Source organism: Spermophilus citellus (assembly GCF_964194105.1).
Source record: "Spermophilus citellus genome assembly, chromosome: 5".
Taxonomy (NCBI): Eukaryota; Metazoa; Chordata; class Mammalia; order Rodentia; family Sciuridae; genus Spermophilus; species Spermophilus citellus.
The window spans coordinates 130,755,023-130,774,629 of record NC_138186.1 but is presented as its reverse complement, the minus strand read 5'-3'; the positions used below and the strand labels follow the sequence as shown (position 1 = coordinate 130,774,629).

The following is a 19,607-nucleotide window of genomic DNA, read 5'->3' as shown; positions in this document are numbered from 1 at the left end:
ATTTTGTGCAAACCAAAATTAAACAAAACTTCTCTGCCTATGCTCTGAATCTTTTTTAAACTTTGAAATTCAGTATGAATGAAAAAACACTATTTATAGCCAAATACAGTATAATTCTTACTAGTTATTTGTCTATGATAATAAAAGGAAAAGCAACCTGGTTAAAAAAAATTGCTCCAGGTAAGAGATTTTTATCTACTAACTTTAGTATATAGAACACCTAGTGAAAATCACAAAGGAGTAATATTAGAATAATCAGGGTGGAGAGTCAGGCTGGCCTAAATGCACCATTGAACAGAATAAATATTGACAGATTATTATTGAATTACATAGACTAGGTGCGTTTTTAATGTTCCAGTTTCACAAATGTCCCTATGTGCAAAACTTTGATAAGTCTACCTGTGCTGATGGTACAGAAATAGCAACTGAGAGAATACAACAGAAGCCATTGCTGAGAAGAGAAACTTTCACTTCTGGGTCATGCTGGAAGAGCCCAGTGAACTAGTAATAACTTTCTGTAATGGACATATTTTAATAATGAAGAGGGGCAAAAGCAAGGTCTGTGGTGCCTTATTCTTTGATTTGCCTATAAAAAGGTATACACACTTGGAAAAATGTTAGTTACTTGGTTTTGGAAAGCTTTGCAGAATTCTATCTGGAACCCAAAGATATTGCCTCACCAATTAGGTTTTGAAGAATTTGAGAGAGTTTTAGTATCTTTTCAGAATAAGAAATACACTAATTTCTCAATGCCTAATATGTTTAATCAAATAATCTCATGGATGGATTTAAAAGAAATTATTATCCTGTATTGGCTAGAATTATTTTTTCTCCTCTTTGTCACTCTTATGTGTATAATATGAAATTAGTGATTGCAAACTTAAAAGTTATATCAGTCAGTAGGAATTTAGTATTCTTGCTCTAGAGTCACATTTTAACTTTTTATTGAATAATCAATTTGAGCTTGAGTTTTTTCCTCTAAGTTAGATAATTTATTTAGGCTCTGACCCATGAAAATTTTTAATGAGTTACACATGGTATGATTCCTTCAGTTAACCACAGTGAAAGACTATGAAAGTGACTGATGACTAGAGATATGAAGGGCTATGTTTTCTTAAAATTGGAAGCATTGGAGCAGAATTGAATGGAGATGTCTTTGTGGACACAGTGAGGAGACTTCTGCTCTTAGTATACCTCCTCCAGACCAAACTAGGGCTCCAGGATCTGCTGTCAGGATTTTGCATGTTTCCATTTTGCAGTGATACCCTTAACCTGTAAATAATATGCAATAAGGTCTCACCTCTTGGGGTAGATACCAGCCTTATTTGTAGTCAATAACCTCTGGTACCAGTCCTAGGTGTAACATCTTATCTAAATCATTAGTCTTATCTAGAATTTTGAGTACTTACTAATTTATTTATGTACCTAATATCTGAGCACTTTCTATTGTGCCAGGAATTGGAGCAATAAATAAAGGCAGAGCCTCTGACATGGAGGATGTCTTTGTCTTTGCAAATAGCTGTCACAGCACTCTTCTAAGCCTCACATTTTCAAATAACAAACATAGTTTTGCTTTATGAGCTATGAAGTGTTACACAAATCCAAGAGGTTCTGACAACCAAAGGCAGCAAGTTAAGGTTAAAAGATGAAACTACAAGCATTTATTAGGTTGAATATGAGGAAAAAATAAAAGATAATATAGTCAACCCTTGATTATTCAGAGACTGGTTAGAGTTTATGATTATCAATGCCCTTTGATTCTCCTTCTCCTTCCAACCACCAACTATTGAATATTTCTCTGCTCATTAACACCTGTCTAGGAGTGGGAAGGTGAAATGCTAATCAGCCAATTTGGCTAATTGTTAGCTGATCCTATGATTCTTGTTTTTAAAGTGGAGCTAGGGAAAAGTCAAGTCTTTCTCTGAAATATTATCTGTGGATTTCTAAACTTCATGTCACCTTCCCTTTCTGCTCCTTCATTTGTAAATTCAAAGATTTTGTTTTCTGTAAGGTATTAAAGAAAAAAATGAGTAAATTCTTTGTTGGTTCTCAAGTAACATGATTTACTTCACATTATATATTTTTACTGATCAGAGTTTAGAAGTTATTAATGCTGTACAACATGACTACTTTAGAAGAAAACTTCAGGGTTTCATTTTGGGAATTTTAAGTTTATCCCTATATAAGTAACTGCACCTACTAAGTAGATTTGGACCAATAGGGAATCAACTTTGAGAAAATTACTTAAGATTGCCCTCCCCTTTGCCTCTGGTAGACATTACAGGACACTCCCCAAACCAAATAAGGGAGAGAAGAATGTTCTGAGCATTAAGGATACTAAGAATAAATCTGAGCAATCATGGATAAGATTACTTTCAACTCTTTATTTCATGTTTTCTGACACAGACCCCAAGATCTGTAATTATCTTAGAGAAACTGCGGGGGCTTAGACAATACTTTTTAGTTCTTTGGATTTTTTTTTTTTTTGGCCTATCTCTGAGGCTTAAGAGCGTGTGTGTGTGTGTGTGTGTGTGTGTGTGTGTGTGTTCCTCTAGAGTGCCAAAAGGGGAAAAAAAAAGTGCTGAAGAGTCCTAGGGAGATGAAGCTATTTTTGTTCTAAGCTGATACTCCTAGCTGAGCCACAAGTGCTGCTTTGGAAAGGGTTTAGGTTGTTTCCAGGGGGAGAACTCTGCAGAGAAGAGGCAAAGTTCAACAGGACAACAAATCAGCAGGAGAAACAGCCAGGAAAACGAAGAGCCCTCACGTTTTAACACAGACCCTTCTACCAGAGTTCTCCAATCATAAAGTACTCTACAAAGAACCACTTGACGGACCTTCCACCTGATTCACTTTACCTGACCACCATGACTGAGATCACTGCTGAAGGTATTGCTACCATCTTCCAATAGAGTCTCATAGGGGGGACATGGTATAAATTGACAGTCAAAGAGACCATCAATGCATCTATTTAAAATGTTGCTTTTAGGTAATTATCTTGTTCAGTGATTTTATATAAGATCTGGGAAGTGGATTCAAGGTGAGAAGCTGCCAGATAATGCGCGTTGGGGGAAGGAGAAAAGATTTCTCTGAAATTTTGCATGTGGAAACTGTTCTCTGCTACACCAAAAGCCCCACAAGTTAACAGTTGTCATCTACACCTCTATAAATAGCTACGGTCATGTAACATCATGGCTGATCTCTCATCTAGCAAAAATTAGAAGCTTTGCAAGGATGGAGACCGTGATAAACTTAAAATATTATATTTAATGTTTAAATGTAGAAAGATGATTTTGAGCATTTTTGCTTTATGGTATTTAAAAATAGAAACCTTAAATTTGTTTTTTCATTCCAACCAGCATATATAAATACACACACAAAGATGAAATTTATGTGATTAAGGTACAAGGGCTCTGAAAAATTTGTATCTATTTTTCTGTAGATGGGAACACAAAATTAGAAATTTCACAAACACACTAGAAATCAATCCAACTTTAAAAATAAAGCAATTAAGTGTTAGACTTCTAATTGTTTTCTTAAACTCCTTTTTCTTTCACTTCAAATGGTGAATTCTATCTTAAGATTAAAACAATTTTTTTTCATGTTATATATACCTAAAACATAGTTGTTATTATTTTGCCTTGGCAGCAACACACGCACACACACACACACACACACACACACACACACACTTCTTTTTCTATCTTACTTTAAAGGGATTCTTAAAAGTAAAGTATTTTGAATACAGACACAGTTTGGTTGTAGTTGGGGTAAAAATTTGAGAGGTGGATCTAAAATCTGCTTTTGACAGCTGTAAGAAAACAAGACAGGTGGTGCTTTTGACAACTTCCCAGTTGAATGCTGTGCTGGTTCCTTTTTAATCAGACAAGTGAAAAACAGAATATGTGGTTTTGGTATTTGGGGGTGGACATTAATGTAGACACACAGTAATTCCTGTTGGAGATTTTCAGTCAATATTTATAACAATTACCTTAGTCATTTTTTTCCAAGGAGAAGTCATTCTGTCACCTAAATTTAATAACAATTACTGAGAGCTTTCTATGTACTATATGTTTCATTCAGAATTTCATGTATTTGTTTATTTAAGGCCCATTTCATTCAATTAAGTAGCATTATTACCCTGTTTTGCAGATTGAAACTAATTCTGAGGTCTGTGACTTGCTCATGACCACAGCATAGCCAAGATTTGAAGTCAGGTTCCTTAACACTAATTTCTGTTTTCTTTCTGTAGGAGGATATCAGGTTTACGGATTACCAATTTTAGTTAAGAATTTGCTAACTAAATATAAATAGTATTTTTTCCTGTTCCCGAGATATTCTGTGTCATGTGGCCTTTAGTTTGTCTTAAAGAAGGATGTCTAAAAACGTTTCTTGCTTAGCCCTGCACAAGTTATTAAGATGCCTATGAGTATGTGTCCCACCTCCATTTGGGGGTGTACTGCCAGGTAATTCAGGAGGTCAGCTGGCTGAACCATTTCGGGTGTGCTTTTGGGTTATGGTCCTTTGTACCTGATTCATGAGACATTTTATGGGAAAATGCCTAAATATGAAATTAAACTTTTGTTTCTTTTTTTCCCCTGTGGGTATTAAAGGGTTCAAGGAAGGCCTTTTGTAGTGACCCACAAAATAACTGAATGTAATAAATTTAAGAAGCAAAAGCAACCTCAAATTTCTGGGTGATGGACACTTCCCACTCCCTGTTTTTCACAGTTCATAGGATCAATGTCATCTGAACCTCAGCGATGCAGTTATTCCTTTTCTGGAATGATTTATTAACTATATTTCTCAAGTGAAAATTAGATTGCCAACTCAGTGAACTTAGTATTTTAAGGTTGGTACCACAGTAATTCTCTGGCTATTCAAAGAGTTTGGCCTGATGCTCTATTATGTACTTTTCACTTTGTCTTTGTAATTCCAATTTTTTTTTGGCCATAGGTATAGTACCCCCTTTCCAGTGTTTTATAATTGGTATACTTTTGTACTGAATTTTGGTGCAGGCCATTATTCCTTCAGCCTGGAATATTCTTCTCTCATCTGCTACACTTCTGTCACAACCACTTTTGCACTACATTAGAAGCCCTATGTCAACTACTCATGACCCTTTCCATTCACTTATCCCCAAGAAACCAAACACTGAAGGAAGCTGAAGCCCAATGTCCTCAATTTCACTGATGAGGAGTGCAGGTCACATCAATCAAACCTCTCTTCCACGGTAGTTAGGGGAGGTCTGAGGATAAAATCCATGTCTGCTGTGGCTTATCCCAGTGCTTATTAAACTATAGTTAATGGTATAGACTTTACTGAGTTCTTCACATAGATTTCTACTGCATGTTCTAAGTTGTATTATTTCATATGATAAAAGAAAGGGAATAACAAGATATAGAATTGCATTTCAGATACAGAGCAACAGGAAAATGAGAACTAGCACAAAGTTGAACCTCAGAGGATATTAGAGAAATAACACCTTTGGTTCTGGCCAGGATAAATTAATAAAGATAATTAAATTAATAAAGACAACCATCAATGGCAATAATAAAAGCAATGGCCATTTATTTGGAAGACATAGATGTTCAACACTGTATTAAGTTTGTTACATGCTCATTCAACCCTCATAGCAACCAATTGAAATGCTCTTAGTATGGCTATTTATAGAATAGGAAGCTGAGGTTTAGAGAGGTTAAGAAATGTGCCTGAATTCACACAGCTACATATGGTGTAATGCAGGTTCACATCCATGACTACAGAGTTAGGCTGAAGATGTCCTCTCATTGTGTGAGACATTTAGTAAGGTTAGTATCATTTCAATGGCTGTTGGATGGCTATATCAGGCCCATGGTACACTTAGTAGGCTAAACCAGGCTCCAGACTGGATCAGACTCAAACAGCTCAGGTTTAGGGTTATAAATAGCCCTCCACCTTGCTTCCAGAAGCTTAGTTATTCCTAGACAAGTGCCAAAGTTAACTCCCCCTTCTGAGGTTCATGCAGACTTACAGCCTCATGGCTAGATGTGTCGCATTGTAACATATATTTGACAGTATATATTACTGTGAAAAATGCCTTTTAAATACTTATTTTATAGTGAAGCAAAATTTACTCAATAGCTTTTATGAAAAAATGGCAAAGATTTTTTTAAAGTTCTTAAAATATGTAATATTTTCAAATTGTCTATTAACTAATATACAGTCATAGTAGGCTTTGCAATAATATTTATATAATTGTGTTCTCTGGGTATAAGAACTTCTCAAATAAAGAAAGAAAAAAAATTTATATAATGGACTCAAGTTGATGATCTTCTATATAAATAACTTGGCATTTTCTAGAACATTTAGATAAAATAAACTATTTAAAAGAAGAACATATGTTGTACTTCTAACTTCTAAGCTGTTTTATAAACTCAGAGTTCAAAAGCAGGTCATTGCACTTATATATGGAATTCTTTCCTTATTATTAGCTAAAACTCATTTCACTGCTTCTGAAACAATCAAACCTGTAAGAGGATTTCATATTCAAAATTTAGAGCAAAGTTGTTTATTTATTTTGCATACTGCACTGCTACTAGAGACTCTGCATCCCCAAAACCCCATCATTGCTTTCAGGAAGAAAGACCAAGATTCCACAGCAAGACTACTTAAAAACTAAGCACACAAGTTATAGCACTTAGAACAACAGATGGTGAAATTAAGTGGAGATCCTGTTTTAGTCAGCTTTTTCAATGCTGTGACTAAAGGATCTGACCAGAAAAATTATAGAGGAAGAATAATTTATTCAGAGGCTCATGGTTTTGGAGGTCTTAGTCCAGAGAAGGCTGGCTCCATTTTTCAGGTCTCCAGGTGAGGCTAAACATCATGGCGGGAGAGTGTGGCAGAGGAGAGCAGCTCACATTAGGGTGACAAGAGACTCCACTTTCCAGAAACAAATATATACACCAAAGCCATGCCCTAATTACCATTCTCTCCAGCCACCCTACCACTTCAGTTACCACTCAGTTAATCCCTATCCCTATCAGGGCATTAAATCACTAATCAGGTAAGACCCTCACAGCCCAATCATTTCTCCTCTGAACCTTTTTGCATTGTTTCACATGTGAGCTTTTGGGGGACATCTCACATCCAAACCATAACAGATCCAAATAGCATATCTATGTTTACCCTATGAAAGCCAAAAGAGGTGGCTTTACATTAAGTGGTGATCACTTGGGAGTGTGAGGATATAGCCTTGGGTTTAAGCCCCAATCACTTCTTGGTATGTTCTCCATTCTCTGGATAAAGGAAAACAATAGGCCACATAAAAAATTTCATTTTTAGTTCTAGTAGCACATTTTAACATGGGCATTGGAAAGCTAGTACCTTCAGAAGAAAAAGACCATGATGAGAAACAGTTAAATTAGAAGGTTATTTTCCCACAATATGGCATTGGAGGGAAATAAAAAGTTCTGTGAATAAAAGTCTGAAAGCCATAAAATGGCAAAATCTTGGCAAAACCTAATCAGCCAATACAATAAGAGCTAGAATTAACTCCTGTGACTTAATAAAGGAAGGAAGAGGACGAGGAGGAGAAGTAAAAATAAAACAAATGAAGGAGAATAAGAACAGATTCCACTGTGTAAGAATGAGGAGCATGCCAAACTCCAGGCTGTGAGAATCCCTGCAGCACAAATACCAACAAGCCAGTTCCTCCCAATAATACCAGGAACAGAGAGATGCCAAGGCTATGCATAGACTAAAAGAAATGTATAAAAAAAACAACAACCCATTGCAGTGTATGGCAGTACTCAATCATATTCAAACAACTTTAAAAACAATTCTGATGAAATGATTAGAAACTTGACACACACAAATTGTTATGTGGTATTAGAGAATTGCTATTCTGTTTTTTTAGTGTGATGACCCTATGGTGGTTATGTTTTAAAACTATTCATTATTTGGAGATATTTACTCAAATATATATGGATGATGTGGTATGATGTTTGTAAATAATGCTGAAAGGAAGGTCTATGATGTGTAGCAGGGGTAGAATTGAATATGAGTGGGATATGTTAGGCCTAATGATGGATACATGGAATTTCATTATAATATTTTGTCTACTTTTGTGAGTATTCAAGCGTTTTCATTAAAAAAAATTAAGAAAAAGAAAAAAGAGTTGATGCTTTGGGTAAAATAGATAACTTTTAGTAAGAATTTGCTTTTCATAAGATCTATAGTTCAGTGATACTGGCCACTGAATTTGCTTATAAGTGTAAATTATTAAGTTGAACAATCTGTTATTACTGACATGGAAATGGAAGATGCATGTAATACACAGAAGGGCCTAGAAATATGCTTTATATTCAAAACAATAGGCTAGTAAATAATTATTTAAAAATATATGCATTGTAATTTGGAAATCTAGAGGCTAGTTGCCTATCATTTCTCAAGATTATGAGTGATCTTTTAAAGACATTAATTAGCAAAAGTTGATTTTTGAGGTGATTCATACAAAAACCTGAAAACCACTTAAAAACCTATATTCAATATTAGGCAATAAAAATAGTTATAAAATATGCTAGGCCCAGGAATAATGTGTTTATTGACAGAACATTAAGTACAAAGCTCTTTATTTTTAAAATATCACAGAAACGCAGGTGCCCCATAAACCTGATCAATCTGATTGTAAAGCTTTTTAATCTGCTTTTGTGCTCAAGTTGAATTTTGAAAAAGATAAGGAGAGCAGCTGTGAGAAACTGTGCTGTGTTTCACTGAAAGTCAGAAGAATTAGCAGAATTGAGAGAAGCTTACATTTATAAAAATTGAAGGTTTTAACCATATTAATACTAATGGATGAGAGATTGCTTTCCACTTTTTAATGGTGTCTGCTCTCACATGTACAAATATTGCATATCAATCAAAAATATAAATAGAATTAGAAAATGAAAGGCAGTGTTATTTGTTGATTGTATATCCTCTTCTGAGAAGTGTCTGTTCAGGTCCTTGGCCCATTTATTAATTGGATTATTTGGTTTTTGGTGCTTATCTTGTTGAGCTCTTTATATACCCTAGAGATTAGAGCTCTATCTGATGTGTGAGGGGTAAAAATTTGTTCCCAGGATGTAGGCTCCCTATTCACCTCAAATATTATTTCTTTTGCTGAGAAAAAACTTTTTAGTTTGAATCCACCCCATTTGTTGATTCTTGGTTTTAATTCTTGTGGTATAGGCCTCTTATTAAGGAAGTCGGGGCCTAGCCCCATGAGATGGAGATTACTTTTTCTACTATTAGACGCAGAGTTGCTCATCATCTCTAGCAATCAGAAAAATGAAAATTAAAACTACTATAAGATACCATCTCACTCCAGTAACAGTGGCAGCCATTATGAAGACAAACAACAATAAGTGCTAGCGAGGATTTGGGGGGGGGGGGAGTACACTCATACACTGCTGGTGGGACTCCAAATTGGTGCAACCAATTTGGAAAGCAGTATGGAGATTCCTTGGAAAACTGGGAATAGCCTTGGACCCAGCTATTCCTCTTCTCTATACCCAAAGGACCTAGAAACAGCATATTACAGGAACACAGCCACATTAATGTTTATAGCAGCAAAATTCACAATAGTTAAACTGTGGAGTCTACCTAGATGTCCTTCAGTGGATAAATGAATAAAAAAAAATGTGGCATTTATATACAATGGAATATTACTCAGCAATAAAAAAGAATAAGATCATGGCATTTGCAGGGAAATAGATAGCATTAGAGAAGATTATGCTAAGTGAAGTTAGCCAATCCCCAAAAAACAAATGCCGAATGTCTTCTCTGATGTAAGGGGGGTGACTTAAAATGGGGTTGGGAGGGAGAGCAAGGGCAGAAGATTACCTTTAGATAGGGAATAGGGGTGGGAGGCAAAGGGAGGGAGAAGGGGTATAGCATGGATGGTGAAAGGAGACCCTCATCATTATACAAAATACATGTATGAAGATGTGAATTTGGTGTCAACATACCTTATATATAATCAGAGATAAGATAAATTATGGTATAATGATGTATTAAGAATTGTAATGCAAAAGTAAATAAATAAAAAAGAAAAAAAAGAAATGTAGTATGGTAAAGTAGCAAGTGAGTGTAGTTTTAAGTCAGGAAAGAGGTGAATGGGATTTCCCACACAAGGGGCAATAAATTAGCAGATGAAACTTGGTTACTTGTTAACAGTATGTTGAGAGGAAGTTTTTTTAACTTTTACAAGATCATGCTATTTTTTTTTAATTGGACAAAACATTCATAATGTCAAATCTGTAGTAAAAGTGAACAGGAAAATATGTCTCTGTAGTGTGAGACCCACCTGGGTTCCACTAAGAAGCTTTTTCTTGCAGCAGCTTTTGATAGATTTTTGTAATAATGACTCTTTTTACTCCCTATTCCATAAGCACACAGTACTCATGGAAAACATTCAGTTTATCAGTTTATATTTGGCCATCACTGAGACTGTAATCTGAAAATTATGCTCCTTTTACAATGCAAAAATGAATTGAGGCTATTCAGCTATTATAGGAAAGGCTAGGAATCCTTAGAGATTTAAAGCTTCCAATGTTGTTTACATTAATTTTTAATCAGTTAACAATATTTAATATTAAGGAAACATAAACAGGGCAATTTAGCAATTTTAAAATAATCTACATTGAACTTTGGCTGAATATATCAATTTGAAAAGACAATACATAAATGCTTAAGATTTTACAGTTAAGCTATTGGTTTTATAGTTTTGATGTTTATAGTTTACAGTATTAAAACATTATTCTTTCCTTTTCTTCAAATTAAAAAAAATTCAGGGATATACTTAATATATAAAACATGCATACATCTAATATAACTTATTTAAAGAGAATAAATTCAGGAAGTTTAGACCCTGTTTGAATTAAAGTTCTAGGAAGATCCATCAAGGTTAAATTTTTGCTCTTACTTATTCCTGCCTGCTCTGGATAAAATGAGTGACATGCATAGTTTCTGATAGGAAGTGCTTATTTAGTGTCAAATAAACATTCATTGCCCCAAGTAAGGGTTACGCAGAGATAGGTGAACTTCCTGGTACAAAAAGATAGTCATTTCCATCATCAAAGGAAAAATAAGTATCCTTGGCAAATGTGTGGTGAATAAAGTCCTGCTCCTTTCTCTCCAAGTTATGCTCTCTAAACATCAAACATCTCCACATCTCTGTGCCTCAAGTCAAGCTGTCAAAGACACACAGAGTTTACAATTTTGAGAGATCCTTTGGTATGTAAATGAGTTGTTTCCTCATAAACTGCAAAGCCCATCTCACAATGTACTTTAAATGTTATATTTAAATATATACTGGGTAGACATTTTAAATTTTGTATTTCTGGCAGGAGCTGGTGCATGTGGTCTTCAGCTCCACAAGGAAAAGATACAATATTTTAAACTATGAGAATGAAGATAATTTGCATTTGGAAACCTGCAAATACAGGGAAAAGTTGATTTTATTCAGCTGGAATGTGGCTAGAACCCTGTGACAAACTGGTTTTGTGCTACTCATTTGCTGCGTCATTTTGCCCTCCCTGACAATGTTTAGTGAACTTGAGAGAAAAACAAAGGAAGAGGAAGACTCTTAGTAGTTCAAAGTTCACTTTAATAAGATGAAGGGAATAGGTGAGTTTGTGGATTTGAGAGAATCCATTTCCATTTATTAAACTTTCAAAATACACTTTAGCAAGTCTTCCCTGGAAAAGTTATTGTTACCTTTTAAAATAAAAGCCTCATGTGATTATCAGACTTTCTGTTTGAGGTAGACAACTGGATGTAATGTCACAATAAAAATGGCAAATACAAAGTGGCACTTCTTTGATATTTAGCGTTAGAACTATTACTTATGACCATGGTTATACTTATTTAACTTACGTGTAATTGCCTAGAAAAAAAGAGTGTTCTATAAAATGTATTATTGTCTATAATTTGATAAAATGCCAAGCATGTGAATTTACATCTGTAAAAGTATTAGGCATTACATTTAGAGAAAGGCAAATTACCTCTACCTGAAATATAACAAACTTTTAGATTATGGAATTATTGACACAGATGTAGAATTATGCAGCAGTATGTCATGTCTGAGGTTCATTTGTATTCAGAATTTAGCATCTTTTATGTACCAGGTTGAATGCTTGCCAATGGAAACATAAAAATAAATAATACTAGGTCTCTGCCTCTGATATAGTAGATTAAAATGCAAACAGAAAAGAGCAAAAAATGATAAGAATGAAGACTGCACAGATTTAAAAACATATGACTCCAATTTGGAATTATGAATAATGTTGTATAATTTAGTAAAATAATGACATGTTATTCTTAAATCTTACAATTAGTGAGCACACAGTGAAACTTGCTGGACTCAGTTTTAGGATGAGAAAATGATGTCCTCTTCTTCATACTGATAGCTTACAGTATTCATGCCATTATATGGAAGTTGAGATGATTAGCCCAAGAAAAGAGGGATCAAGAGTAGGTTCCATCAATGTAGAGAGGAAGGAAATAGAGATAGGAGGCATTTGAGAATTAGTCTGTGGGATTATTGATTAGTCAGTGGGATAATCAATGTACATATTAATTGACTAAGAAATTGAGCAACAATCCTGGGTTAGATACTTTATTTATTTATTTATGCACGCTAGAATATCCTGCTCCTCACTTATTTTGGACTAGTTGTTTATTATGAATCCCTAGTGCCTCTTTCCCCCATGTGCATGTTTTTACACTATTTCTGTCTCCATCATTGCTTCTGAGCCCCACGTGCACTACTTTGAACTTAGCATATGTGTATTCAACATCATTTCCAGTTCATGAAAAAATAATGAAATAATACTGTCATACAGGTAATCTCTAAATAACTTTCTTCAGGTAAATGATGAAAAATCAGCTGTTAAGGAAAAATGGTGGTGAGTGTTTTAAGTATGACCAGATCTAGTGGTTCAAGCTAGTGGTCTTATCAAAATGTCCTATAAAGGCATTGAATTAAGCATAGGAGCAAGGCAAGAGCATTTTCAAGACTCTGGGGAAAGGCCTTTCTTAAGCAAAGGGTGATAAATTGTGTTTCATAGAACAAGGCTTGGAAGATATGAGCAGGAAGTACTTAGGGTAGCAAGAATAACTAGATTAAAGCAAAAAGTAGAGGAATCTACTGGAGGCTTTGTTCACAGTGACTGAGAGTTATATAAGAAATAATAGTTCTGACAGTTGCCAGAAAATTATGGCTCTCTCTTGAATTAAGTAGACCATGTTTATTTACTCAGTTTTTTTTGCACTGTCTCTCTGTATTTGAAATGCCTCACAGGCCTTGGCTGGAATGCTCATTATAACTATCTCCTGGTATGGGTCTCTGTTTTTGAGTGACATGGACTCTCCATACCCAGGTGCTTTGGAACATAGTGTTTTATCTCTCTCCCATCATTCTGACACTTACCCGTGGATGGATAGGAGCAAGATTGCTAACACTCTGAAAAATATTCATTCTCTTAAACACACACACACACACACACACACACACACACACACACACAGATAGATAGATAGATAGATAGATAGATAGATAGATAGATAGATAGATAGATAATTGCTTTTGCCAGTTACTATTCTAAGTCTGGTGATGAAATATGAATAAATCTAGGGCCCAAGGGATGAGATAATTATATAAAACTCATGTGATATAGGCTGCTAGTTCTAAGTTATCTAAAAGAAATGCAGATAAAATTAGAAGTTAAAATTTAAAAACAAATGACTTTGTTTTTTTTTTTTGTGAGACAGATTTGTGAGACAGATTTCCTAATTTCTCATTATTCAAATTTAAAATATATACCATTTACACATGTAAAACAATTAGGAAGTAAACCAAGCATAAAACAAACAAATCAATTTTTATGAGACATGACTCTTAGGGAACTTTGAGGAGCAAGAGGAAAATGGAGTGAGTGGATCAGAGACTGTCATTAAGGAGTAAAGCATAAGTTAAAACCTGAAGTGTGTTTCTAGATGGAAAGCTAAGGAGTCCAATGCAAAAGCAAAAATTAAATTTCAACAACATCCCTAGATCCTAAATGTTAATTTATTTAACAAACGATTGTTAGAGTCTGTAAACAAGTCAAGATGGCGCCTGGCATTTTGCAGAGGAAGTGGTTTATGAAGTAACGCCAGCGAGCCATTAAGTGTGGAAATTCCTTATTGGTTGACTGCTGTATCTAGTTTATGTTAATTAAGATAAACTGTGTGGAATGTATATATACCCCTCCTGTCCTACAATAAAGGGCTCACTCCTGCTGTATCAATGTACACAAGTTGTCTTGACTTGTTTACAGACTCTAACAAACGATTATTTGATATTTTCTCAGAACTTTATGCACAAAGCAGAAGAAGATAGATTCATGGAGAATGCAAAATAATTAATGTCCAGTTAGCAACATTCATCATAAATTTGCACAAAATTTTTCAAGAATTTTCTTTAAGTGATGTTGAACTATGCCCCAGTTTACCACAAACAAGAGCCTAAAAGAAAAATGAGCATAGATGCTAATCATAGTTTTGATAGTGTTAATGGTAGTTTTAATACTCAACACAAGAAACTCTGAGATTAGCTATCTTCCAATTTTATATGGAAGAGTCTTTTTTAGGTTCATTTAAAAGATTCAGATTGGTGTGAAGGTCATTTTAGTATTCTCCAATCAGTTACCAATTTAGAGTTAGTATACTAAGTATAGCCATCTAATTCTATGATTGGAATTACTTGGGATAGAATGAAATCTTACTGGAAATGTAATTGTATTTGTCTGCCTTGACTTCCTACTTATAATTCGATGGGAGAAACAAACAAAAATGCTCACTTTAAGGGATTATAGGGCAAAGAGATTTACACTTTAAGCTAAAGGGAATGATACACTTCCCCTTTGAGAAAAGTCAGTGAAAGGTGATGACTCATTTTCTGTGCCCTTGAGCTAACTTAGTTGAGAAGTGATAGCATAATTTGAGGAGAGGCACAAGTGAAAGCAGCTTTGATGGGTAAACTGAAAGACAGTACTTTAAAAATTTGCCTGATACAGTTTTATAGAAGCTAACTAACAAAGTTGAGAGTAGATTACATTTCTTGACTTAATAGTCACCTTATATGGTGACACGTTGAGCTCTACATGTCTGTCTAGAGTAGCTTCAGTGTTTCTTTAATTCTATGTAGCACTACTGCAGTGTCAAAGGTATTACAAACGTCTTTTCAAAGTACACAGAAATTCAACTACCGTTAAGTCGCTAGGTAACACTGAGCTAGAGGCCAAAATGCATGAGAACTCCATCAACAAATGCAAAAATAATTAGAAAACTGTGCTGATTGTTGACTAATATCATCCTACTTGGTTTCCAAGAGATGCCTTCTCTCATCAGTTCAGATTTAAAGCAATATTATTAACAGTTTTAAAAATGTTTTTATTTTTATTTAGACTAAAAATTTGCAACTGAGACATAAAAAATATTATATACATTATTGGACACCATGCAATGTTTCAATACCTGCATATGTTGGGTGATATTTTGAAATAAGTCTAAACGCACATATCTCCTCAAATATTTATCATTTCTTTATGGTGAGAACATTCAAAATTCTTTTGGAAATTCTTCTATTTGAAAAATGTACATATGCAACAAAATGAAACTGAATCCCCTCCTCTCGCCATGCACAAAAGTCAACTCAAAGTGGATCAAGGAGCTAGATATCAAATCAGAGACTCTCCGTCTGATAGAAGAAAAAGTTGGCTCCGATCTACATATTGTGGGGTCGGGCTCAAAATTCCTTAATAGGACACCCATAGCACAAGAGTTAATAACAAGAATCAACAAATGGGACTTTCTTAAACTGAAAAGTTTTTTCTCAGCAAGAGAAACAATAAGAGAGGTAAATAGGGAGCCTACATCCTGGGAACAAATTTTTACTCCTCACACTTCAGATAGAGCCCTAATATCCAGAGTATACAAAGAACTCAAAAAATTAGACAATAAGAAAACAAATAACCCAATCAACAAATGGGCGAAGGACATGAACAAACACTTCACAGAGGAGGACATACAATCAATCAACAAGTACATGAAAAAATGCTCACCATCTCTAGCAGTCAAGGAAATGCAAATCAAAACCACCCTAAGATACCATCTCACTCCAGTAAGATTGGCAGCCATGATGAAATCAAACAACAATGAGTGCTGGCGAGGATGTGGGGAAAAGGGTACTCTTGTACACTGCTGGTGGGACTGCAAACGGGTGTGGCCAATTTGGAGAGCAGTATGGAGATTCCTGGGAAAGCTGGGAATGGAACCACCATTTGACCCAGCTATTGCCCTTCTCAGACTATTTCCTGAAGACCTTAAAAGAGCACACTACAGGGATACTGCCACATCGATGTTCATAGCAGCACAATTCACAATTGCTAGACTGTGGAATCAACCCAGATGCCCTTCAATAGATGAATGGATAAAAAAAATGTGGCATTTATACACCATGGAGTATTATGCAGCACTAAAAAATGACAAAATCACAGAATTTGCAGGGAAATGGATGGCACTAGAGCAGATTATGCTTAGTGAAGCTAGCCAATCCCTAAAAAACAAATACCAAATGTCTTCTTTGATATAATGAGAGCAACTAAGAACAGAACAGGGAGGAAGAGCAGGAAGAAAAGATTAACATTAAACAGAGACATGAGGTGGGAGGGAAAGGGAGAAAAAAAGGGAAATCACATGGAAATGGAGGGAGACCCTCATTGTTATACAAAATTACATATAAGAGGTTATGAGGGGAATGGGATAACAAACATGGAGGGAAATGAATTACAGTAGATGGGGTAGAGAGAGAAGATGGGAGGGGAGGGGAGGGGGGATAGTAGAGGATAGGAAAGGTAGCAGAATACAACAGTCACTAATATGGCAGTATGTAAAAATGTGGATGTGTAACCGATGTGATTCTGCAATCTGTATTTGGGGTAAAAATGGAAGTTCATAACCCACTTGAATCAAATGTATGAAGTATGATATGTCAAGAGCTTTGTAATGTTGTGAACAACCAATAAAAAAATAAATAAAAAAATAAATGGGCCAAAGACTGAACAGACACTTTGCAGAAGATGATACATAATCAATCAACAAATATATGAAAAAAATATTCAACATCTCTAGCAATTAGAGAAATGCAAATCAAAACTACTCTTAAGATTTCATCTCCCTCCAGTCAGAATGGCACCTATTAAGAATAAAAAAAAAAAAAAGTGCTGGCGAGGATGTGGGGGGAAAGGCACACTCATACATTGCTGGTGGGACTGCAAATTGGTGCAACCAATCTAGAAAGTAGTGTGGAGATTCCTCGGAAAACTGGGAATGGAAGCTCCATTTGACCCAGCTATCCCACTCCTTGATTTATACCCAAAGGATTTAAAAACAGCATACTACAGTAATGCAGCCATTTTAATGTTTACAGCAGCACAATTCACAATAGCTAAATTGGGGAACCAACCTAAATGCCCTTTAGTAGATGAATGGGTGAAGAAAATGTGGTACATATACACAATGGAATATTACTCAGCATTAAAATAGAATAAAATCATGGCATTTACAAGTAAATGGATGGAGTTGGAGAATATTGTGCTAAGTGAAGTAAGCCAATCCAAAAAACCAAATGCCAAATGTTTTAGCTGATATGTGGATGCTGATCCATAATGGGGATGGGGTGGGGATCATGGGAAGAATGGAGGAACTTTAGATAGAGCAAGGGCGAGGGAGGGAAAGGGAGGGGGCATGGTGGTAAGAAAGATGGTGGAATGAGACGGACATAATTACTCTAAGTACATGTATGAAGACAGGAATGGTGAGACTCTACTTTGTGTACAACTAGAGACATGAAAAATTGTACTGTATATATGTACTATGAATTGAAATGCATTCTGATATCATGTATAACAAATTAGAATAAATAAATAATTTTTTATTTTATTTTATTTTATTTTATTTTTTTAATTGATTATTTAAAGCATTACATAGTTCATGATATATCATCTTTCATACATTTGACTCAAATTGTGTTTTGAACTCCCATTTTCACCCCAAATACAGATTGCAGAATCACATCTGTTACATATTCACATTTTTACATAATGCCATATTAGTGACTGTTGTATTCTGCTACCTTTCCTATCCCCTACTATCCCCCCTCCCCTCCCCTCCCATCTTCCCTCTCTACCTCCCCTGCTGTTGTTCAATTCTCTCCCTCTTTTTCCTTCCCCCTTGCCCCTCATAACCTCTTATAATTTTATGTATCATTGAAGGTCTCCTACCATTTCCATGTGCTTTCCCTTCTCTCCCCGTTTCTCTCCCCCCATTCGTCTTTGTTTACTGTAGTCTTTTCCTCATGCTCTTCCTTCCTGTTCTGTTCTTAGTTGTTCTCATTATATCAAAGCAGACATTTGGCATTTGTTTTTTAGGGCTTGGCTAGCTTCACTTAGCATAATCTGTTCTAATGCCATCCATTTCCCTGCAAATTCTATGATTTTGTCATTTCTTAGTGCTGCATAATACTCCATTGTGTATATATGCCACATTTTTTTTATCCATTCATCTATTGAGGGACATCTAGGTTGGTTCCACAGTCTAGCTATTGTGAATTGTGCCGCTATAATCATTGATGCAGCCGTATCCCTATAGAGCACTCTTTTAAGGTCCTCAGGGAATAGTCCGAGAAGGGCGATAGCTGGGTCAAATGGTGGATCCATTCCCAGCTTTCCCAGGAATCTCCATACTGCTTTCCAAATTGGCCTCACCACTTTGCAGCCCCACCAGCAGTGTACAAGTGTGCCCTTTTCCCCACATCCCTGCCAACACTTATTGTTGTTTGACTTCATAATGGCTGCCAATCTTACTGGAGTGAGATGGTATCTTAGGGTGGTTTTGATTTGCATTTCTCTGATTGCTAGAGATGGTGAGCATTTTTTCATGTACTTGTTGATTGATTGTATGTCCTCCTCTGAGAAGTGTCTGTTCAGGTCCTTGGCCCATTTGTTGATTGGGTTATTTGTTATCTTATTGTTTAATTTTTTGAGTTCTTTGTACATTCTGGATATTAGGGCTCTATCGGAGGTGTGGGGGGTAAAAATTTGTTCCCAGGATGTAGGCTCTCTATTTACCTCTTTTATTGTTTCTCTTGCTGAGAAAAAACTTTTTAGTTTAAGTAAGTCCCATTTGTTTATTCTTGTTGTTAACTCTTGGGCTATGGGTGTCCTATTAAGGAATTTGGAGCCCGACCCCACAATATGTAAATCGTATCCAACTTTTTCTTCTATCAGACGCAGTGTCTCTGATTTGATATCTAGCTCCCTGATCCATTTTGAGTTAATTTTTGTGGATGGCAAGAGAAAGGGATTCAATTTCATTTTGTTGCATATGGATTTCCAATTTTCCCAGCACCATTTGTTGAAGATGCTATCCTTCCTCCATTGCATGCTTTTAGCCCCTTTATCAAATATAAGATAGTTGTAACTTTGTGGATTAGTCTCTGTGTCTTCTATTCTGTACCATTGGTCCACCTGCCTGTTTTGGTA

The 19,607-nt window shown here is 35.5% G+C and overlaps 1 protein-coding gene across 10 annotated transcripts in view; it reads left to right on the top strand.

The window, feature by feature from the left end:
* Positions 1-2,394: 2,394 nt before the first annotated feature.
* The window catches only part of TRDN (triadin), a 400,855-nt gene continuing 383,642 nt past the window's right edge, over positions 2,395-19,607 (top strand). For 2 of the 10 annotated variants that reach the window (XM_081295978.1, XM_081295980.1), the window contains exon 1: positions 2,399-2,886. In XM_081295978.1, coding sequence (XP_081152104.1) covers positions 2,865-2,886 — 22 coding nt within the window. In that variant the 5' untranslated portion in view covers positions 2,399-2,864. Of the gene's footprint in view, positions 2,887-19,607 lie in introns of all 10 variants that reach the window. The other 8 variants (XM_081295981.1, XM_081295976.1, XM_081295982.1 and 5 more) reach the window with 7 other exon arrangements.